Source organism: Heloderma suspectum, chromosome 7, assembly GCF_057233095.1.
Source record: "Heloderma suspectum isolate Gila_16-S chromosome 7, 16-S_ref, whole genome shotgun sequence".
NCBI lineage: Eukaryota > Metazoa > Chordata > Lepidosauria > Squamata > Helodermatidae > Heloderma > Heloderma suspectum.
Window position 1 is genome coordinate 48,046,338 of NC_139464.1, and position 24,518 is coordinate 48,070,855.

The following is a 24,518-nucleotide window of genomic DNA, read 5'->3' on the forward strand; positions in this document are numbered from 1 at the left end:
TTCCACCCATGATTTACCAAATACTGTTTCAGCTGCTTGGTTGCATGTTTTCTTGAAAAAGGCTTAATGTGCCTGGATTAACAAATGAAACGCATAACCTCAGGTGGGACAGACAAGAGCAGTTCTCAACCACAGCAAGATCACTTGCTTGACGACTTAAAATGATGAGAACCTCCCAGAAACAAGGGGTAGTAGTTACTGAGAAAATCTTTCTCCACGACATGAAAAGCAAGAGGTCCATAAATTCAACTGACAGTCTCTAAACATTCGTAATTTGCACAATAATAAATATGATGTATTTATAGTGCTCAACCTCAACTAGGTCACATTTTGCCTCATTATCATTATTTTACCTAGAAAACCATGCTTTAGATCAGTGTTTGATAGATGGTCATGCATGCAATTTGAAGAGATTAAGAATTTTCTGGAATCAAGTGTTTAAGAAGGCAGGGGAAAACAGAGAATAGAGGTTTCCCCAGCATTTGGGTTTGCTCACAATTTATGAAGGCAGGATCACATCTCAAACATAGGGAATTAATTGCCTTTTATGTTGGTAGCTGTGCATTCAGAACTAGTGGTGAAATGCAAGGTTGAGCAAGAATCATCTTTATGCAGTTGGATGTTGAAACGTTGAGACACTGCTTTAATGGAAAAGCTTACAAAGCAAATATGGGCCCAATGTACAGCACAAACGGATAATTTTTATACCAACTGATTTCCATTCACTGAATATGCAGCACAAAATGACCTGGACCTAATTTGACCATCTACTCATTGCAGCTTGTGGAAAAATCTATTGGGGTAAAATGCTGTGATCCCCTACTCTATTCTGAAATCTGTCTTTTCTTCAGTGTACCTTTCATATGTATGGTCAATCACTCTGTACTGACGGGGGGGGGGGGGGTTGTTATGTGTGTTGAAAAAAACATTTTTTTTAAGAGACACGTGTACATTCAATTTTGTTTGTATTACCTACAGATATTTTAAATGAAGTTATTTTAAGAGACCCATAATACGACTGTTTTTTTAAAAAAAAATCTTTTAAAAAAATCTTCTCAATTCACCCTACTTTTAGAAGAGTGATCCAATAATGAATGTTTGGAAATCAAGAGCCATGTAACATTTTGGCACTGCTGCTTTCAGTATTAATGAAATGTTCAGAGACAACAATAAATCGGCATGGTTTCTTCTAAATCCATTCCCAGGCTGGTTCTAGCAGGATTTCCTGCCTCCATAACTGTGCTTCAAAAGGAATATTGTGGAGAAACATAGAAAAAGTCATCAAAATGAAAAACCCTTGTTGATTGTGCTAGAGTAATCTAGGAAGGATAGTTTCCTGCCAGCACCCACCTGCTTACAAAACCCATAGATTTCAAAATATCTAATGCAGAATAAATCTGAAAACTATTGAAATGATGACAATTTCATGTTTGCGAAAAACAAAACAAACAGTTTTAAGAGAAAGTATGATTTTTAAAAGTTGACTCCATCTCATTAAGAAATCATGTGGAAGTGATCTTTTAGACTGCTAGTAAGTTCAAACCATCTTGCAATGTTGATGCTGGATGCACCAAGTCTCAAGAGGAAAGGAGGAGAAATAATATAAAAACCAAGATCAGACTGAATGCACAGCTATGAACTGACCCCAAACTGGCTACAATTAACTCTAAAACAATCATGTCAGAGAAAAACTTATTGTCCCTTTATACTTGCAAGTCAGTTAAATAGCAAGGATACAATCATCAGTTTGGCTCCAAGTCATCATAACAACAAAGTAAACTGTTTCAATAATTATATTCTATTTAACAGTGAAGATTGTAATTGTTATGCCTGTTTTCCCTGGAAGTGTGAAGTTATAACATATAAAACCATTTTAAAAACTAAGTTAAAGCAGAGTGGGATGGCATAACACAGTGCAGTTAGCACAATTGGGAAAGTGAAGTCAGGCAATGAGTACAGAAGTCTAGGTAAAGGTGTGCCTAAGTTACAGCTAATTATACTGGGCACAATCTAGCTAAAGTTAAGCATTGCTGAATTCTATTAATTCCAATGGGGGAGTTAAATACAAGTTGAAATCTCTCTCACTGAAATCAATGGGACAACATGCTTAGCTTTGGCTGAATCTTTCCAAAAATTTGTAAATAAACACAACTTATTTGTCCCATAGAGTAATAATTGAACTAGACCAATATTTCTTCCACATATTTAAAATCCTCTCGTAAGGCACCTCTTGCTATAGAAACTTAGAAAAATGAATATAGACTCTAGAAAAAATGCTACAATAGCTGTGCATTGTCTTCATTAACCTGAGATAGTACTGAGAGCAAACAGAAAATGTAGAATTGTAACATGGAAATATAAAAAAGAAAAACCATTCTGACATGCTCCCTGACCATTATTTATTCTCTTTGTTTCCATTAGCTGGCGGATGCAACAAAAAGTTCTAGATTTATGCATCAGCAAAAAAGAATATAAACTACTGTTGGCATCTTGGATAGCGCTGGCAAATGAAATCTAGCTAATTTTTAAAAGATTTTTCAGCATAAGATTTTAACGATTTAGAATATTTCACAAAGGAATCTAAGAGGCTGAAGTTTACTGAACACTGGATTTAGTGAATAAACGGGATAAGTTGTTTTCTCTTTTTATAGAATAGTAGTTCTGGGCACCTCTAAAAAAAAGACTCACATGAAATATTCAAGACAACTGAAGTGAGATCTATAAGAGACCTGTTTTACAGTAATATTTTTATGGTTTCAATTCTACTACAACAATAAAATTTGCCAAAACAGACCATTATTTCCTTTTTAAATTAATAAAAAGACAAATATGTGCTTAAGTCACAAAGTAATATTATACAGAGAAGGTCAGTATTAGATTGAAACATATACATAATGGTGTGCGTGTAGTTCTTTGGAAATCTGCCCATTGTACTACATGTGATTTATAAGCTCTTGACTTCTCTAACTTAGCTTCTTAATTAACCATCTAAGAATGAATAATACTAACAAAAGGGATATCAGTTTTGAATGAGGAGGCGGAGGAGAGATGGCTTGTTTCCCCTAAGGTGGCGGGTATGCAAGCATATTGCCTCCTCCCCTAGAACTGACTCCAGAAAAGGAAGAGGAGACACTGCTGCCCACTCTACCACCATCATGGTGCCCCTGTCACTGGAGGCAAAACTGCACACTGTCTAGGATGGTGAGCGGGTTTTTCTCCAAGTGAAGTACTTTGGTTTTTCCCATAGGATTAAACAGCAGCCATTAACTAATAGAAGATACGGGCAAAAAGGTGCACTTGGGGATACCAAAGGTATCGGGCTGAACTGGTCTGTTGTGATGATACCTGCCATTAAGATTCAGATCTGCTGCAATCTGGATTGTTTCTGGATTATGCTAGAATGTGATAGAATGTTTGGGGCTGTCTTTTAGATAGATTTAGAAAAGGCATTTTCAGAGAAACATAGCACTTTCCTTATTTGCTGTGGTGCATCTCCTCAGATAGTAAGCCCATGTAACATTAAACTATTTTTATTTAAGGAGACATCATATATGGAAGACAGGCCTTCTAATATCCTTTTGATCTAGATGCCTTCTCATGAGAACAATTTTTTCTTGGCCATTTAACAACACTCTACTTGTGTGTCCTGAGTTCAGGAACAATATCAACTTTCTGTTCCTAATAGAAAGAAAATCAGAACATAACCGTTTAAACTAGAAACCCTAATGCTTTCTTTGAGAATTTGTTCTGTCACTTACCTTTCTTAACCAGGTCCTAGGGCACTGAAAGTCTTCAGAATAGCATTACCAAAAAGAGTATATCAAGATAAGAGCACAGGCCATAATTCTTGTGTGTATGTAACTCCCTTATACTACAATTTGCCTGTCTTAATCATATCCAAAACGTACAAATGCCAAGGACTAAATGAACTTACTTTTAATTGTAGTATCACTTGCAATTCAGCAAATTCTAAAATTTAGAAGGTTATATTTCTGACCAATAATACAATGAATAAATGCATCATGTTGTCAGGCAACTGTTATTCATAAATGCTATGTAGTTCTACGTTCTTCCAAGACTAAATTTAGATTAGACAAAATCTAAATATTTTAAGAAATTAAGAGAAAATATGCTGGTGAATGCCCTACTGCTTTCTCCTTTCTATGTCCTTGTGCATAGAGTTACAGATAAATGGGTTTAAAATATAAAAGAATATAAGTCTAGCAAATATATGCCTAGTTTGTTTTCTTAAAATCAGCTGGTCCCAAACTCAAAATGGGGGCAACACACAACTATGGCACTTCTACAAGAATATGACCTTTGACCCAAGCAGAATCACTTCTGCAACCCTTGTGAAATAGTTAAGTGTGTAAAAGCCACCTTCATCAAAAGTTGGAAACCAAACAAAAATATTTCTGTGTCATTAATTACTTTCCTCTAACATTTATACATACACATATCCTGAACTACTTGTAAAATAAAAACAGTTGTTACTTACCTCTGAATCTGTAACATGTGACTCCACCAGATTTGCTCATTAGCATACAGTCAGGCTAAACTGCTCCAGAGAACATTTCGTCAGCCATTTTGAGACTGCACTGTTTCAGCTGCACTGAAAGTGTGACTAAGATGGCTGCAGTGTGTGTCAACATCAGCCAGTAACAACGTAGCAATGTGTGAAACATTTGCCACAAAGCACCTCCTTCCTTATGGAATAGTACACACACGGTGGCTATTAGTGCACATGCTGAAGAGACTGCAGTTTCTGGGAGCACAAGTGCTACATACAGAAAAAACTCACAAAGCACAAAAGACTGCCTCTGTGAACCAGTCGGTAGCTCAGAATATAATACTCCAGTCCTGATCTGAATCCAGGCAGCTGCAAGTCCATGTCACATATTACTGACTACAGGAATGAAGCCAGATATTACTGGCAGGCAGGGAATGCTACTCAGGAGGAGCCTGATTTCAGTTCTTTTCCCCCATTAAAGCATTAGAAACTTTAATGCTATTTATACTGTCAAATATTACAGGAACATTTTTCAAAAGCTGCTATAAAGGGAAATAAGGTAACTACATTTTTCAGCAACCAATCGACTAGGCCATCCCTAGTATGTGTTTTGACTGAAAGATCCACAATAAGTTTCTGGTCACATAAGATAGTTTGCAAAGATAAAAATTTGCTACAACATAGCAGAAGTGCATATGCAAAACAGGTTAAGGATTTGCAGTAACATTTGACCTATCATCTCAAAATAGGCAAAATACCCTCCCTTATACTACAACTTGCCTGTCTTAATCTTAGTTATGCCAAGGGCCTTTCCTGTTAACAGGTTTTTAAAGAGCATATATTCTAGCAAGATTATGCATATCCCATCTGCAATAACAAACATTTGGGAGGTTTGTTCCTCAAGCCAAGTAGTTATTTAAGCAAGCTTTTAGTGAACAGGGATAAATCAACATTTTACCAAATATAATTTTACTATACTTGTGTATTTCACTACCCTGTGCAAGAAGGTGAACAACTAGAAATTAAAAAAATTATGATCCTTAACAGCACAAATGAATTCTACTATAATTTATATAGTGAGTTTTGAGCATTCAAAGCACTGTCATATAAAAAGAGAGAGAGAGGGAATCTCAGTAATCCTAACACTTACTATCATCCCTGGGAGGGGCTGGGCCTTTCCTAAAATCGCCTAGTGGCTGATGTAACATTTGAACCAGGGACTTCCTTGCTGCTAGCTCACATTATTTTCAAATATGCTACATCAGCTCTGAAATACTATGGCACTTTATACTGCAATATGTAAAACCTAAGCAACAAGTGCACTAATACATAGATGGCAATATATAAATAACAGACTAATAGAAGCAAGCAGCAAAGACCTGGTCAAATTTTATACTGAAATAAGACAGCAGAGCAAAAAGATCATGAAAGTCTCTTCAGTTAGTAAACTCAGACAGAAGCAGAAGATAGTTCTAACATTCCAAATAGTTCCTGAAACAACTTCATTTTTACTAGAATTCTAGACAAGGCTATCCAAACTTAAAGCCAAGTTTTAATTGGAGAGTGCTAATCTTTTAAAACCTACAAAACTAAGCATGAGGGAGTCCAGGTTTCAAATACCGTATTTCCAGGTTGGAAGATGGAGATGAAATGAAAAGGGTGCTTAACCAGTAACCTGCCTGCCAATTCTCCCCTGCAATAATACCCCATTTGCAGTTTTTAATCACTCCCCCACCCCCTCAGGTGAGATCCAACACCCAAACTAAGGCCAGCTATATGAAAACACAGCTTCAAGAGCATACACAACCAAAAAGGAGTGGACACAGGAGTACAAACGCTGCCCACCTCCCCTTCCTGCATGTGCCACCCCCACCCCACATTCTCATTATCTTAAGTAAATATGGGGTTAGGGCCACACATTCGCCAAGATGCCATCTAGTTTTGCCCTACTGATATCTGACTCTAATTATCCTCCCCACTTCCCCTTGGGGAGATTCAAACATGCATTTGTTAGCAGTGTTCCTGATGGTTTCACATTAGACTGTACTGAAGTTGGACGGGAATAACATGTTCACATGCTTTCATGTTTGATTTTAAAACCAATTCTTCCAAATATGTCAGCTTACAATGGACTGGGAAAATGTCTTTATAAAATGGAAAAGCATTCGAACATGGAGACAGAAGTTTTGCCCAAATTTGTTTTTGAGCTGGTCATGGTGCACATTAATTACAGATAGCTATTAAATAAGATTCACATGTTCTGTCCCCAACAGCTTTCTGGAAGGTGGTGAAGAACTTAACACCTGATTGTCCCCTGCATTGTGAGAATACTGTGCCGATGCACACTGCTGCTTGCACATCACGGAAACCTGAAATCAGCACTCAACTCCAGGCATGCCCATAAAAGGCAATTCTAAAGCAGTCTGCAGACAATCCAAGAGGCTTAGTGTAAACTCAGGGGGAGGGGGATCCTCTGTTCTCCAATCAGCAAGTAGCAAAATGCTCTTACCCAAATGCTCAGTGGGGTTTAAAAACATGCCCTCCGTGGTAAGGAACACAAGCACGAGGCAATGAAGTACTATTTAAAGATATATTCAGCAACTGGCACCTTTAAAATTATCTGCTACTAGCAAAGTGCTTTCAGCCCCGAGGTGCTATTTTCAAAAATACATCTGTAATTAAGTTATATGGGTTTACCTAGTTTTGCTTAAAACAGCGTTCAGCTTCATATCACATCCAGTACTAAGTAGCAATACTTTATTAACCAATTAATATTGCTTTTTAAACATCGATATTTATCACAATATATGTGGAATTTAATTTTATTGTTTCTCTAAAATATGTGATCAGTGGCTTTAATATTTTATAAAGCTTATACATCTGTCCTTCATTTGCTATTTCTACACCATAGTGCCAGGCATTAAAAGCAGACCAAATCTTACTGAATTCTTGGCCCGGAACAGGGTGAAAAAATACAGGTAATGTCTAAAACACACAATTCACTTCAACATGGAAGCATGTTCATAAAAAACTTGCTCTGCGAATACAGACTGTTACCAAGCCAGTGGTTTCTCTGAATCAGATTCAAGGCAGCTAGCGCTATCATGCAGGCTTGCCCAGAGCACAACAATCTGAATGTAATCAAAAATATGGATTCAAGTACATTTGCAAATACATAAATGTTTATTTTAATCTTGTTTCTAAACACAGTAATTACTGATACATAATGCTAGTGTTCCTCAACAAAAAGGTTTTATAAAACACACAAAATGGCTACCTTGTTACAAAATGAGATTGTTCGCTGCAACAAGCTTCCTGAAACATCCAGCAGATGCATCACAGAACTGCTTTGTATTAATCAAACCCAGCTACATTGGGAGAGTTGAGAAAGTCAACACAGTTCATTATGGAGGGAGAGTTAGGGCCAAACTAGATATAATAGGGCAAGCACATGTGTTTTATTTACTAGTCTGCTCCACTGGTCATTAAAAAGTAGTAAGAGCCTGTGAGGGAAGATGGATAATAACCATTTCCCCTCCACCACCTTACCTTAATGTGCTATGCTACTTCAAGCAATTTCAAACCAGCCCAGCTCACTTCCAGGGTCAGACTCTGGTTGAGAGAAGAGTGTTTCAAGCAATGCAGCACAATGTGCTAAAGTGGGGGAAGGGAATGGTTTCACTCCCCTCCCCCATGTACCATTTCATGAAGAATGAGAGACACTCCCAATCATACTGTATAAATGAATGGGACAAATAAATAAATACATGTCACTACACGTCACTTCTAGTTCAACTCTTAAGACTTGAACCAAGGACACCGAGTGGCCTTGGGCATGTCGCTCTTTCAGTATGACCAGCTTCATAGAATTGTGCGATGAATAAAATGCGATAATCCCACAGATGCCTGAGCTCCTTAGAAGAATGGACAAATATGATAAATAATTAATAGGGATAAATATTACATGAGGTGGTCAAAGAGCATAGAAGAAATACCCCAAAGGATCCAAATAAACACAGTGTGTTCTTTTAATAGATGGTGGGCCAATATTGGAGAGGGCTCATTTTGTTCATATAAGCCATAATCTTAGGTAAGTGCCATCAACAAATGAGGTTTTAAAACTTAACAGATCTGTTTAGATCTATATAGACAATTTAAAACCATTTATTTCTTTATGGTTGTTCTACCCCTCTTCCTTTCAGTGGAAAACAGAGGAGATATTTTAACATGGTTCATCACTTATGTAATTAGATCCAAGGGCACACAATACACTAACCTTGCTGAAGGTAAAAGTACCCAGACAGGAGACTGTCTGTGTGCCATCTTAAGCACCGTGAAAGGCAGAACATAAATGTAATGATTAGAGAGACTGATTGTGCTTCCAGACTGAGGGCTCCTAGCACTAACAAGCAAAATGCACTGTGCAGCTGTTCAGTCTTTTCTTACTTAACGCATTTTTTGGAGAAACTGAACCTGTGTCACTAAAGAATTTAACACCACTCTAGTGCTACCTAAAATTAAAATTCAACATTGAAGAGTATACTTTATACTTTTGCCTTCTTTTGCTTTTAGAAAAATACCAAGAAAGCACCACTTCCAGGATGGTCAAAGTTGCATCAACTTTCAAAACAAGACAGGGCACATATTCTAAAGTTAAGCGATGCAGGAAGAAATACAATGACCACACTAAGAGTCGATAGATATTTCTGTCTGGAATCATTATGCCCTGGATTAGGGCTAATAAACTGAAATTCAGTCTTGACAAGTTGGAGGTTTAATCAGTTCAGAGCGATGGTGTTCAACGTGTTCTGGATGAGGTTACATCAGCTCATGGATCCAGCTTTGTCACTGGAGGCTCAGCTAGGCTTTGTGGCAAGGAGTGCCTTTCATCAGCTTAAGATGTCTGCCAGAAAAAGTCTAGGTTAACCATGGGTTAAATAAACCACGGATTAGTGTTACATGAGAATCTGTGGTTTGTTATACTCAAACTAATTCAAAGATTTATTTGGAAATCATTTTTACTGGAACACAACATTTAGCCTTTAAAATTAGGTATTCTAAATGTTTTATTGTTTTAAATAGTTACGCACTACCTTGATGGCTTTTTATCGAATAAGGCAGTATATAAAAATAATAAATAATTTAGTAACATGCATTTCCCTTACTTTGTTTAAAATTAAGGAAAAAGTGAAAGGGCTGTAAATGGTTAACATACTAATTCTGGCACATCCAAAGGGATTTCTACTGACTACCTATATACTTTTGGAGATATGCGGTGCCAGGCTCATTCCACAGCCTTTTGGAATATTCAACCCCCGACTGAGCCGATTGGCGGTTGCTAAGTGACATCTGAACCTGGACACTACAGGTTAATCATGGGTAAAACAACCCACAGTTAACCTAACTACCAATTGCAGGTTATCTGTGGGTTATTGAACCCACAATTAACCTACAGTGTCATGGTTCAGACGTCATGTAGCAATGCTTGATTGATCCAAACAGGTGTTGAAATTCAAAATGGCCACAGAACACACCTGGCACGCACCGTGGCAAATCATACATTAATTTGCTGCCGTTATGTGCAACCATAAAGTCATCTTTAAAAAGTTAATTCTAAGTTTGAAACTACCGAATTTTACTGGTATTATATTCATTATGTTACTAATTAATTTTATCAAACAATGCATTTTTTGAAATAGAACAATTTAAATGAAAAATGTAACAGCAGAAAATTTTCTGGAAAAATATTAAAGTGTTAGGGAAGGAATGGAGGGTGCATGAGTCAAGACCAAGGCTGTCTCCTGCTTCCTCCAGGATAATCCTTATAGCAGAAGCGATCTATGATACTCCTACTGATGATTACAAGATTTTAAATATTTATATTCTATCTCTCAATCTTGATTTATTTATGTATTTACAACATTTATATACCTCTCCATATCTAAACAGATTCTGGAACGGTGAACAATAGAAGATAAAAAGATAAAAACTATAAAATACCATATTAAATATTTTGTTTTTTAAAACAGAGTTGCTACCCCCCAAATGCAAGGAAGGCTTCTCAAAATAAAGATGCTTTTAGGAGGAACCAAAAACAACACAATGTTGGTGCCTCCCTGACCTACAGAGACAGGATGTTCCAAAGAAAGGGGGCAACCACACTGAAGGCACTTCTTCAGGTAGAGACTCCTATTGGGCCACAGGTCTATACAGAACCATCTGATGACCTCATTGACTGGGGAGATTGTTAGGGAAGAAGGCTCTTCCTCATATAAGAACCTAAATCCCTGTTATTTCCCTACCTTGGCCTTAAAAATTTCCAGGTATCAGGTTGTCTGGACTCATAAGAATTTGATACTAGTGCTTAAGAAATTAAATATTTTCTCAGTTATACACTGGGTTAGTTCTTGAGTATTACCTGTGAGTGCCTAAAAGAGATCAATCGGGGAACTTAAAATGGTCTTCTAACATTACCTACCTAATTTTTACTAATCTATGTTTTTATTATTTACACACACACACACACACACACACACACACAGAAGTGTTTGTATGTCCTCGATGGACTCAAAAAACACACATCTGATTGTTATTAAATTTGTTGTATCTCTGTCTGGGATGGTTTTAGGCATAGTGAGACTTTTGTCTGCCATCAGATATTCAACCTATGTTATCAGATAGATACTGCAGGGGGCGGGCGAAGGGAGCAAGCTGCCCAGTAACAGAAGAATATTGTCAGTTGATGTGGTTAGAGGGGGAGAGTAGGAAGAGTGGAGAAGGGAGTCATGGCTGACAGAGGGAAGCTCAGGACAGTCTTCAGGAGATGAAGAACAAAACAGACCCCTTCCTCAAAGGGCTATGGGGGTCACTATGGCAGAGGCTGTGCCTAGGAACCAGGGCAGGCATAATGTGTCCAACTCTGGCACCTGTGTAAGTTTGATTGAAGGCTTCACTGTATCCAACTCTGACAGGTGTGCAAGGCTTTGCTAAGGGCTCTTCCCAACCCATGCGAAGCTAGATCTGTTCACTAGTGAATTTTAAAATGGCTTTTCCATGAAAGCAATGATTTACTTACTGAAGGCAATATTAGAGACACAAAGACTAGGAAAAAAAGACCCCAAAAATATTCATGAAGAAGTTGGAAATTGATGGAAAAATGAAAAAACTTTTGGGAAATTTTCTCTTACAGCCATTTGTAGTATTTTTTTCTACAAATATATTTCTTCCATCTATGCATGCTAATATTGACATCTACATACTATTTCTAAACCCAAACAACATAACCTTTCTTTATCACAAGGCTCAAACTATTTTCAATCTCTTTTCTTCCTATTTGCAAACTATCGATAGGTTTGGGTTAACACTATCTCTAATAATGGGTATAATTCTGTCTGAATAAAAATGAAGGGAGCAATCCTATGCCCCCTAGACAGTGTCTGGGAGACACAGGATATTTTGAAGTTCTGGATCCAAGGCTGGAGACAGCGCTCCAACCGTAGAGCCAGGAAACTGAATTCCCTGCCCCCTCGCAGCCAGCACAGAGAGAACTGCGCCACAAGCTGAGAAAAGTGAACTCATGGAAGGGTGGAAAGGGGCATGAGCAATCCTATGGTGGTTTCAGCATTTTTTGGCAGAGCAATCCTAAGGTGGTTTCAGAGATTCTGCAGGAGATTCTGTGACTACCACCACTTCCTAAGCCCTGCTTACTTGCTGTGACCATGGTGAGTGGAAGGGGGGGGGAGATTTTAATCCAGTGGGGATGAATTACTAAACTGGCATAGCTTGGGGCACTTTTCAGGGATGCATCAGAGGAATAAGGGGGCTTAAGATCCTGTAAATCGGGGTGGGCAAGCCCCCACCCAGTCCCTGCTGCCACCCCCATCCCCCAAATCTCTGCAGAATATGGCTCCCAAATCAGGTCAGGATTCTGATGGTGTTTATGCTGCTTGGCCATCTTGTAGAATATTTATTCCAAACAATTTATATACGCAGCCCTCCAAAGTTGTCGACCCCCACTGTAGATCCTCGGCTGCCACTGGAATGCTCCATTTTGGGTCCCAGTGCTGGTGTAACCTATGGGGCTTTCTGTGGGCATACTGAGGGGTCTCTGGTGGCAGACGCTGCACCACCAGCTGGCTTTCCTTGCTAGAAGACCAGCACTTAAGCCACTCTTTCAGCTCCCTGTACTTTTCAAGACTGAGATTGGCACCTGAGCTATCAATCTCAGCCTGGAACAGTAGATAGAGCTGAAAGAGGAAGTGGGAAGTGTGTTGCTCTTTCTCACGTTCCACACTCAACACTATATATTTTTTCAGGGACAGAGTAACCAAGCACTAAGGTGAGCAACCAGGAGGGACAGCACCCTTTAACAATGTTTAAAATAATACAGAGGTAAGCTTGGGATGGTGATGGAAAAGTTGACCGATCCAGCAGGGGTGGGGAGAGAGAATGAAGCAAAGCAAATGAGTGTGGGAAAGGGAGGAGTGAGGTGTATCTGCCCCCCACCCCCAGGTTGGTATCTGCCTTTCTTCTCTGTCAGTTTTCCTTCCACTATCTGTCAGTTCTCCCCCACTTTTTTTTTTTACTCCTTTTTTTCATCTGCTTTTTCTCTCTTTTTGGGTGTGGGTGACAACAATTAGGAGGAAGCACAATAGATTCTATGATATTATCTTCTCACGAATAAGAAATCACTCCAAAATGAGTTTAGGACAGGCAATCCACTAAGTTAATACAAAACATGCCACATTCAAGTTGAAGCACTACACTTTTGGTGCATAAGATCTAAAAAAAGACCTGCTGGCTTTTCCATTGTGGGATTTTCAATGGAAGACTGATATAAATGGAAGACCTGAAATGAAGTGTTGCAATGAGGAGTACTTCTACTCAAGGTTCCAGCCAGCCATGCCCTTTTTCAAAAGATATTCTATTGTATCTCACCCCCCTCACTCTGCCACCCCCACTCTCCAAATAGACAGCCGGTATGCCATGGCCACTGAACATACTCAACTCTCATTTAGCCGTTTCTAAAAGGGGGTGGGTATTTTTGGTACTTCTGCAGACATTGGGGTTCCCGCAAGCCTGCCAGTATCTCCCTCCTGTGTGTGGATTACCATGGTTTGGCTACATAAGGACTGGCACTCAGAAAACTGAGTTCGAGATAGATTATGCATAACATAACACAGCAACCAGGTTCAGATGACATGCCGCATTCATTGTGGGAGTTGTGGCACTTGCAAGTGCCAAATTAGATATGCTGCCACTACTGGAAGTCATCATGTCATGCAAACCAAGCAAGTGTGGGTTAAACAACCTTTGCATAACCCTAAAACAGATTATGCATTTCATCCATTATTATAACATCATAATAGATTAGTTAGATCTTGAATCATGTAGTCTGCTATCTACTGAGTATGATGGGCACAACGTATCAGACCTTCAACATGCTGTATATTTGGTTCATAGTTCAGCATTTTCGTATTTATTACATGACACATGAGTTTTTGATTATATATTTATTTATTTATTATTAAATTTATTAATCGCCCATCTGGCTGGTCACCCAGCCACTCTGGGCGATGTACAACATACAATAAAACAGTTTAAAACAATAAAATTCTACAATAAAAACATTTCCTAAAATACCCTAACCCACCCCAAATGCCTGCCTGAACAACCACGACGGAATGCACGACGGAAGCTCATTAAAGAGGGGGCATGACGGAGTTCCCTAGGGAGGGAGTTCCACAGAGTGGGGGACACCACAGAAAAGGCCCTCTCCCTCGTCCCCACCAGTCTAGCTGTCCTGGCTGATGGGACAGAGAGAAGGCCATCCGAGGCTGATCTTGTTAAGCGGCCTGTCTGGTGCTGCTGGAGGCGCTCCTTAAGATAGGCTGGGCCGGAACCATATAGGGTTTTAAAGGTCAAAACCAACACCTTGAATTTGGCCCAGAAAACAACTGGTAACCAGTGCAACTCCTTCAGCAATGGAGTGATGTGATCTCGCCGGCGGCTGCCTGTAATCAGGCGAGCCGCCGCGTTCTGTACCAGCTGCAGTTTCCGAACCGTCTTCATGGGTAAACCCACGTAGAGCGCATTACAGTAGTCTAAACGAGAGGAGACCAGGGCATGTACTACCGATGGGAGCAGATGGTCGGGAAGGAAGGGGCGCAGCCGCCGTATCAGATGGAGTTGATACAGCGCTGTCCGGCTCACAGCTGACACCTGAGCCTCCATGGACAGCTGGGAGTCCAAAATGACCCCCAGGCTGCGGACCTGGTCTTTCAAGGGTAGCCGTACCCCATTCAACACCAGGTCCACATCCCCCAGCCTCCTCTTGTCTCCCACCAAAAGTACCTCGGTCTTGTCAGGGTTCAGCTTCAGCTTATTCCTCCCCATCCAGCCACTCACCGCCTCCAAACATTTGGACAGGGATTCTACGGCCAACCTTGGTGAAGATTTGAACGAGAGGCAGAGCTGCGTGTCATCCGCATATTGATGACACCGCACCCCAAACCTCCTGATGATAGCCCCCAGCGGCTTCACATAGATGTTAAATAGCATCGGGGAGAGGATGGAACCCTGTGGCACCCCACAAGTAAGTGGCCACGGGTCCGAAACCTCCTCTCCCAGTGCTACCATCTGGTACCTGCCGGAGAGGAAGGACCGGAACCACCGCAATACGGTGTCTCCAATGCCCAACCCCTCCAGGCAGTCCAGGAGGATACCGTGGTCAACGGTATCGAAAGCCGCTGAGAGGTCGAGGAGAACAAGGAAGGAGCATTCACCCCTATCCAGAGCCCTCCTCATATCATCTACCAAGGCGACCAAGGCCGTTTCTGTCCCATGCCCAGGCCTGAAGCCCGACTGAAATGGGTCTAGATAATCAGTTTCTTCCAAGTGTGCCTTCAACTGCACCGCCACCACCCGCTCAATCACCTTGCCCCAAAATGGCAGATTTGAGACTGGGCGAAAGTTGTTCAGAACTTGAAGATCCAAGGAGGGCTTCTTTAAGAGCGGTCTTATCACTGCCTCCTTGAGAGCTGATGGCATCACTCCCTCCTCAAGGGAGGCGTTCACCACCGCCTTGATCCCCTCACCCAGTCTCTCTCTGCAGCCCATAATGAGCCAAGATGGGCAAGGATCAAGTAAGCAGGTGGTCGGCCGTACAGATGAAAGCACCTTATCCACTTAATCAGGAGGAGGAAGCTGGAACCGATCCCACAAAACCGGTTTGCCACAGGCCGCCTCTTGCTCACTAACTGTATCCACAGCGTGCAGAGTAACACACCTAATCTGATCAATTTTATCTGCAAAGTGCCTTGCCAAGGCCTCACAGGAGGCCTTAGAATGCTCCAGTGGTTCCGGAGCCACAGGACCGACCAGGCTCCAGACCACTTGGAACATCCTCCTGGGACAGCACTCTGCAGACGCGATGGAGGCAGCATAATATTCCTTTTTTGCTGCCCTCACCGCCACGTGATAAGCTGAAGATACAGCTCTAGCCCGTGTCTGATCATCTTTGGAGCGAGACTTCCGCCACCGGCGCTCTAGCCATCTCACCTCCTGTTTCAGAGCTCGTGACCGTGGATTGAACCATGGTGCAGTCCGAGCCCTGTTCAGGGGGAGAGGGCGTTTCAGAGCCACCTGATCTAATGCCCCAGTGATTGCGGTATTCCAGCCACCCACCAGGGTCTCGACCGAGTGGCCGCTGGTGTGCCCCAGAGAATCCCCAAGCGCGTTCAGGAATCCATTTGGATCCATAAGATGCCTGGGACGGACCATTTTAATCGGTCCTCCACCCCTGTGGAGGGGTTGTGGAACCGAGAAGTCCAACGTCACCAGATAGTGATCTGACCATGACAAGGGGGTGGTGGATATACCCCCGACTTCCAGATCACTCCTCGCTTCTCCAGAAACAAACACAAGGTCTAGTGCATGACCGGCTACATGGGTGGGCCCAGTTAGAATATGGTGCAGCTCCCAGGAGGCCATGGTCTCCATGAAGTCCTGAGGTGCTCCTGTGAGGATGGCCTCTGAAAGTACGTTGAAGTCCCCCAACACCAATAAGTTAGTGGACTGTACACACACATCAGAGACCACCTCAAGCACCTCGGCCAGGGAGTCAGTCGTGCAGCGGGGTGGACGTTACACGAGCAGAATCCCCAGACTGCCCTTCGGGCCCAACCTCCAGTACATGCACTCAGCAACCTTGGTCTCCCGGAGAGGAGGTCTGGTGAAGACCAAGGACTCTCGGTAGATAACAGCCACTCCCCCTCCCCGATCCCCAGCCCTCGGCTGCTGTGCACACGAAAATCCGGCGGGACACATGGCTACAAGGGTTGGAGCAGCAGCCTCGGCCAGCCAGGTCTCCGTAATACATGCCAGGTCTGCACCCTCATCCAGGATCATGTCATGGATGAGGGAGGTTTTCTGGGTAACAGACCTGGCGTTGCAGAGCTGCAAACGAAGGCCAGAAGATGGGGTCACGCCTCCCCCAGCCATCCTTTGGCTCTGGACAGGCCCGGAGCAGGGGACAGATACTACTCATTTCTCCCTCATGATGAGCAACCACCTATATGGTTGCCAATAGGCAACCTGCTTTCTTTTTGACTGCAGGAGTATTGTTAACAATACTATAAATGCTTTATTTTTACACTTTTAATAAGTTAAAATTATAATAACCAAAGCTCAATAAGCACTCTTTTGAGGATAGTAATGAAAGAGTAGGGATCCTCAAACACGTACAATCATGACAGCCACCCCAGCAAGTTGAAGAGGACTTATCACAGGAAGAGGTCATCTCTCACTTAATGCTAGGGCTTGGAAAAAGATAATAGCTGTAGTCTGCTCTGCTCAGAAGACACTCCAACTTTTTCTTACCTTTTCTAAACTATCTACCTGCCCCCCCGCCCCGTACACTTTGTAAGGGCGGGCAGCTTCAGAGAGGGAAAGGAGTTACAGGCAGCCACAAATAATGGCTAGTTATTAAGCCAAACCAAAATTTGTGTTTCCTTGAAGAGGATGTGAGAAAGTACTTACAATTTATGGTCTTTGAGGATACAAACGATAGGACTGCACCCTTGATGACCATAAGCCCCCGAACTTGGAGGCTTACAATCATCCCATGCAAGGTGGATCTTCGCCTCCCCATCTTCCTGCCCTGCATTTTTTGCTACACAGGGTTTTTTTGCCTATCTAGTGAAAGCATTCCAGAGGGTGAGGGAAGAAGGCTGGCAGAGACTCAGGATAGCTTGTATCTTGCCCTCTCCAGTCTCCTCCCCTCCAAGCCTACTGAAAATCCCCTCTTTCCCCTCTCCAGTGCAGTTCTTTCCATGCTGGTTGGGGGGAGCGGTCTAAAAAAAACCCCTTTTCCGAGGTCAGAGTGCATCTCCAACCTTGGAGGGAGAACTCCAAACAATCCTATGGCCCCTCAGATGCTGTCTAGGGGCAATATAATTGCTCTCGTAGCAAACTAAACCTATTACTCACTATTAAAGATAGTATTTTCTTCTCCCCACCCACCACCCCTATTAATTGTGGAATCCAGAAAGACAACAATAGTAACACTGATGGGTCAAATGTGTGCGAGTGTACATGCATGCGGTTATGTTTTTAAAAGAACAAGTTCAAATTCAATCAGTATTGTGGAATATCTAAATCAGAAGACACTTATTCATCTGAACATGGTCAGCTTCAACTCCCTCTAGAAGGAAAGTCACATTGTAGTTTCACTTTGAAATACAAAACATCTGAAGCTCTAGATACAACAGGAAGTCTGAATTGATAGATTAGTTGACTAATGAATTGGTGCTTGCGGCCCTTGACACAGAGATCAGAAATGACCAAAGTACAATGCATTGCACAAATTAGGAAAAATAAATAATGGCCATCTCTGCTCAGCCATGTAGCTCAGTGTGCCTATATACCCATCAACCTAACTCACAGGGTTGTTGTGAGAATTAATTTGAAAACATTCCATGTCTAGTGCTCTGACCTCCTTTAAGGAAGGGAAAGATATAAATGTGGGAAATAAACCTTTTTCCATAAGACAAGTTAGCAGTCTTTACAATCGGTATTTTCAACTTAGTTTCCTTTATTTTTGCATTAGATGCATGTATACCTGGATTGTTAACATTGGCCTTCACCAGGGTTGATACATAACATGTACAAATGTACAAACAAACAAGCATAAATAAGTGATAGTGTAACATAACACCTGCTACAAATAATAATCACAAGCAACACAAAGAAGCCACGTTGCACAGTACAGAAACATGCATACAACTGAAAATTGAACTGATATATTTTGTTGAAAGTTAACTTTGTACAGTTCGTAATTACAGAAAAAAATCCTTAATTTAAAATTAAGTGTCTAATCAATAGAACATGAGGCATGACCTTTCCCCATCCAGATATTGTGTACACTCATGGAAGCATCCACATGGGACTGTTCCTTCTTCCCACTTGACGTGTACACACAGGCACCAGGCCATTGTGCGGAAATGGGAGGTCTGTATACATCACCCTTATTTCCATCCAGTCTTCCTCCTGTTGTTCCATCAAGGAATGAAAGGGGACTAAATATAGATATGGGAAGTACACACAGAACTCCCATTCCCCCATAACAACTTGGGGCATGGCATGGGGGTGGGATTGATCTTTTAGGCCCTATGGGGATCCACATATGGACACTGTACAACTCACATAGCGAAGGTTTGTGCCCATACTTTGAAATTTCAGAAGAGATAGTATTTTCAGACCAAACTCCACTGTATTTTGTACTAGAAAAACATGCACCTGGCAATATTATCTACCCCATTGCACTCTTGTAAGTTTAATGTTAAAAGTATATTATAAAAACCACAGATCTTTGCCAAAAATACAATGTAGTTTTAAAAAATAGATATCGAAAAAGCCACTCAAGAACACAGAAGTAGAAAACAAGGGAAGGAGGACTTCTCTAGTAATGCCTGTAAATCATTGACCAATTTAACTTCGGCTAATAGTGCAATCCTATTCTTGTTTAGGCAGGAAAAAGTCCTACAACTCCCAGCATTCCCCAGCCAGCTGGTTGGGGAATGCTGGGAGTTGTAGGACTTTTTCCTGCCTAAACATAAATAGGATTGTGCCTTAAAAATGCAATCGTGTGACGAAAAAGAAATTCCATATGCTTGTTTAATACAATTTTCAGAGTGAAACAATATTTTTCTATACCTTTAATTATGAAATAGTTGCCTAATTTTTCTCTTAAAACAGTTCTGAGTAAACTACACTGATATAAGATTTTATATAGTACTTTCTAGCGTTCAAAGACTTTCGCACACATTAATCTATGGTATAAACCAGGGCAGATACTTCTCTCTCCTAACATTCATTTACTGATGAGTGGTACCGTGCTGCAAAATATACTGATTTATTCAGTAAGTTAATATGAAAATTAATGTGCAACAAAGCAGAGTTTTCCTTTAGGAAGCAGTATTTTTCTCCTGGCTTTGCACAGCATTTATGTCAACAGCATCACTGGGTTATTTTTCTTTTGGAAACAAGAACAGAGTAAACCTGTACTTCCTAATGAAACTGCACTCAGCAGTATTATGATGTCAGGCCAACAAGGCATAACTCATAGCTATCACTACTTCTGTAATATAAATAGTTGCTCCAGCATGCATGTACAAAAGAATGGAGCAACGGGCATATAAATTAATACAGTATTACATGGGTGTGCAGAGGCCATGCAGATCCACAAAGTGCCTACTCTCCATGTGGATCCTACTTCTGACCTGTATGAAGCCCTAACTTGTCTTACATGAACAACCAGGGTGGAAACCTGGTAGCTCATAGCCCAATCAACTAGATGGGCAAAAAGCAGAACACTATGTTCTCATTATTTAATACTACACGAACTGACAGTAGGCTATGAAAGAATTACTGAACTAAATTTTTAAGGAACAGAATTGTCTTAGTGCAGTGTTTTGTTTGTACTCTATGTATTGCACTTGTGTACTGTACTTTCCCAAGGAGACTCTAAAGAGATTACAACATTTTTTGCAGGAGGCCAAAAAATTAACCCACACTTCCTGTGTTTTCTCCACTTAACAAAAATCAAAACTGTTTAAAGGACCTTCCCACAATCCATTTTCAAGCGAATTTCAAATGAACACTTTAAAAAAGTTGACAAGTCCCATGAGAACTCCCTGATTAACTTCTGAGTAAACATACATAGGATTACTCTTTAAAGCTCTTAATTATAGACTGCTTGCGATAAGAGGCTCTAGACTACCCAACCCGCTTTCACAGACTGCAGCATTAACGATAACTTAAAACACAGAGCGATACTAACCGATTTCTCCAGAGGCAGCTTATTCGTCGTCGTGTGCTGAAAGGCAGTCAAAATGGCCGCTTCCTCGGATCGACAGCTCCTCGTGGCCAATAGCGACTCCTCCTCCGCGCTCAACAAAAGCTAGAAACGAGGGCTCCGGGCGCGCTTCTGCACTGCGCATGCCCCGGCACAAGTATTTCCTGTGACCATAGAGAAAGCTGCCACCCGGCCAGACTAGCAGCACGGGAGGGGAAGGGATACTTCTATCACCCGAGAACAGCGCACAACCCGCAAGAACCCTTCAGCGCAGCTGCAATTTTGAAAAGGCAAGTGGGAGAGAGTCGAGTAAGAAAGAGAAAAAGCACCTTTCCCCAAGAAAACGCTGCGTGAGGCGACTCACTCCAGTTGCTTTGTAGTAGTAAAGTAGTCGCCGGCCGCCGCTGTTTCCGACACGAAACCTGACCTGTGCGCAGAGACCCCGCCCGCTCGCCCCCGGTCTCCTCCCCCCGAGTCTGAGCAGTACCTGCGTACGCGAGTCTCTTCGTCGCCAGTGCTTCAGAGCGCTGCCCACAAGCGCTTCCGTCTGCCTCCACTGCCGCCGCGGATTCAAAAAAAAAACACAGCCTACAGCACGCGCTGGGCCGTTATGCAAATGAGCTCCGATCTCTCCTCCCACTCATTTTTGGCCACACCTCTTTCGGAGAAGCGGGGGCTGGATGTGCGAACTGCTTTTTTCGCCGGCCAATCCGTATATCGGCCATTTCGACGGTTATGCAAATGAACCTCAATTATTTAGCATATTTTGTGCGTGGCTCCTCCCCCTCTTAAGGAAATTATTGGCCAGAGCATGCGGCAGATGATAAGGGATTTAAGGTGGAACGGGAGGGAGTCCTTCCCTCTTGGGGTGGGAGTGAGGGCAGGGACTGGTGCCGGTGGCCGAACAAGGCGGTTTATACAGCCGGAGGTGGCAAAGATGTCCCCGCCCGTGGCTCAGCAAACGTCTGTTGGCTGTAGCTGTGTACGTGTAAAAAACAAATGTGTGGCTGGAGTGTAGCTTCATCTTTTAGACCATATCGTGGATGAGTCACTAGTCCTCAATGTCTGTCCTCAATTGCCAGATAAAACGTTAACAGTAAAATAGAGACTGATTATTATGTGGAGGCTTTCTTAAACGTGTTTCCTGTTGGCTGTGACGTCCCTCAATAATAAGCAGCCTTTAAGTCCTCTAGCAGCACTCTTCCTGTGATCTGCCTATATTGTCCCACACGTTCAGCACAAATATTTTGTGTTGGTGCCACTAGGTTGCTTATAAATATTGATACCACTAGTTGGAACATTTTGTTTTCTTACAGTACAATCTTTTATGTGTCTACTCAAAAGTAAGCCTGGTTGAGTTCAATGGGGCTTAGTTCCAGGTAAGTGGCTATAGGATTACAACTTCAATTACTTCAGAATTACTTAATATTTAATATTATTTTTAAGTGACCTTTGTCCTTGTTTACACAGAGTGTTGTGAGTAGAATATGTTAGGACATGGGCTTCTTTTGATAGTAATTATTTCAGTATGTACCATGTTGTCCTTGTTTTATTTACTGGCCCCCAAAGTGACTATTTTGAATGATAAAACCACAGTTGTTGTTTCAGGGGGTGAGGGGATTTTGATATTTTTGCTTAAGCTTTTGTCTCCAAGATGTCATTTACCCCCCACACTGAAGTACAGTACTTAGCGCTCAATACTCCAGTATTTTGTTGCTGAAAGAACGTGCTTCTTTCAATATATAACATTCTTATTTCTCACAAATTATGTGGACTTTGTCAACATTTTAAATATTTCAATTCTTCCTTGTCCTAAGTGGACAGACACTCCCATGCTATACAGGTTTAGGAAAGGAGTACTAATTTGGCATTTTTTAAAAAAGCGCAGGCTGGGAATTTAATGCAGCTCAGAATTGCTCGATTTTGTTCAGTCTGGTGGGGGAGGGGGGCTAAATTGCACAGTTAATTCTCTACATAAATGGTTGGCTTTTCACCACCCTTTTTCTAGCTCTCCCCACACTGATTTTCCCATGTGCCTCCTCTTAACAATATAAGAGCCATGCTGGATCACACCAAGGGTCCATCTAGCCCAGCAGTTTGTTCTGTTCTCCACACAGCTCACCTACAGAACTGCCCTATAGCAATACCACTGTCATAAAATATACTGAGAATCATGTGGGAATGGGTACAGCAGAGTTAGGAAGTTGGGGAAGTACACAATATTAGGAGAAACTGCAGTGTGGGTACACAGTGGTCAGTCATCTGGAAATACTTAAGAGAAGCATAATTCCTGCCAGGTTCAGTATCAGATCAGCACTCCCAGCTGGACTACTCTATTATTGTGTACCAACAAAGGAATGCCCCTGAGAATAGTGCTTCCTTTTGTCAACCGTTAAGGGTTGAGTTGATCAGGGACTGTAGTGTATTATGCTTTATGCTATGGCCACCATATAGAGAACTGCAAGCACAGCAGTTTATTCCTGCATTTGCAATCTTCGCAAAGCAATTTGATATGGAGACCAGAAGCCTCTTGCAATAAATTATCAGGATGGGCAAGAACAAAGCACCTACCAGATACTTCCTTCCTGGTCCACATGACAAAACGAACTGGGTTGGTTTTAAATATGCATTTATGATTTGTGTTGCGGTTTAATTCAATGAATGTTTTCATTTTATTTATTTAAAAATATTTATATACCGCTTGTCATTTAAAAAATCCCAAAGCAGTTTACAACAAATTATAAAATACATCATTATGGAAGTACAATATTGAGACAAGTTAATGGTTGGGAAAAGCCAGGATAAACAAGTGTTTTAATAATAATTGAAAGCACATGATCACTGGTGTCTCATTTATTGTAAAGGGGAAATCAATCCAGATAGTGGGTGCCCCCACAGAGAAGGCCTGTTGCTCTGCAGGATGTGGCACAGACAAGAAGACTCCACTCCCCATGATCATCATGGTCTAATGGGCCTATATGGGGGGAGGCTATTGTTCAAATAAGCTGGTCCTATGTTGTGTAGAGCATTGCATGGCAGTAATAAAAGTGTATATTTAGATCATATTTTTAGAATTCTGTTGGTCAGGATTTTAAGTTGATATTTTACTGGTGGTGAAAAAAACTTTGATTCTTGCACCTGATTAGCAGAAGTCTTACACTCAAGCTTGGAAAGCCCTTTTAGAATCCTGGGCAAGGTGGGGAGAGGAGGAGTTCTGTTGGGAAGTGATAGTTGAAGAGGGCTAGGGGAGACAGAGTAGGGGGGGAAAAGATGATTAGATATGGAAAGGGGGTCTTAATGTTAAAGGAAAAGTTGTAATAGCTAAAATGGTTAAGATTATAAAAACAAAGTAACAAAACCTGCTACACTTAGAGTGCAAATCCTGTACTGGAGTTAACGCCGGCTGAGGGGTTTTAGGATTTGGCAGAAGCTTCTTATGTCTGAACCCATACCTTCAAATTGCAGTCATGTCCCTCTCAATGGCACAGCTTTGCTCCAGCCTTAGAACGAATGGCAGGAAATTTCCCTCCTATTGATTTCAGTGGGAGGATGGGAAATGAGAAAACAGCTGTAGCCATATCAGTGGTCACTCTATATCTTCACAACAGAGGATAGGATATGGTATAACTCAACACCCAATCATCGCATACCACC

General features: G+C 41.5%; 1 protein-coding gene across 6 annotated transcripts in view; it reads right to left on the reverse strand.

The window, feature by feature from the left end:
• Positions 1 to 21,436, reverse strand: part of ATF7IP (activating transcription factor 7 interacting protein) — a 103,218-nt gene extending 81,782 nt beyond the window's left edge. The window contains exons 1-2 of one of the 6 annotated variants that reach the window (XM_084810059.1): positions 21,352 to 21,436; positions 20,850 to 21,138 (exon numbers count right to left, since the gene is read on the reverse strand). Coding sequence is in view for 2 of the 6 variants with exons in the window: in XM_084810055.1 (XP_084666181.1) it covers positions 4,499 to 4,515 (17 nt within the window). In the remaining 4 variants the exon portion in view is untranslated. The other 5 variants (XM_084810055.1, XM_084810056.1, XM_084810058.1 and 2 more) reach the window with 5 other exon arrangements.
• Between the last annotated feature and the right edge of the window lie 3,082 nt (positions 21,437 to 24,518).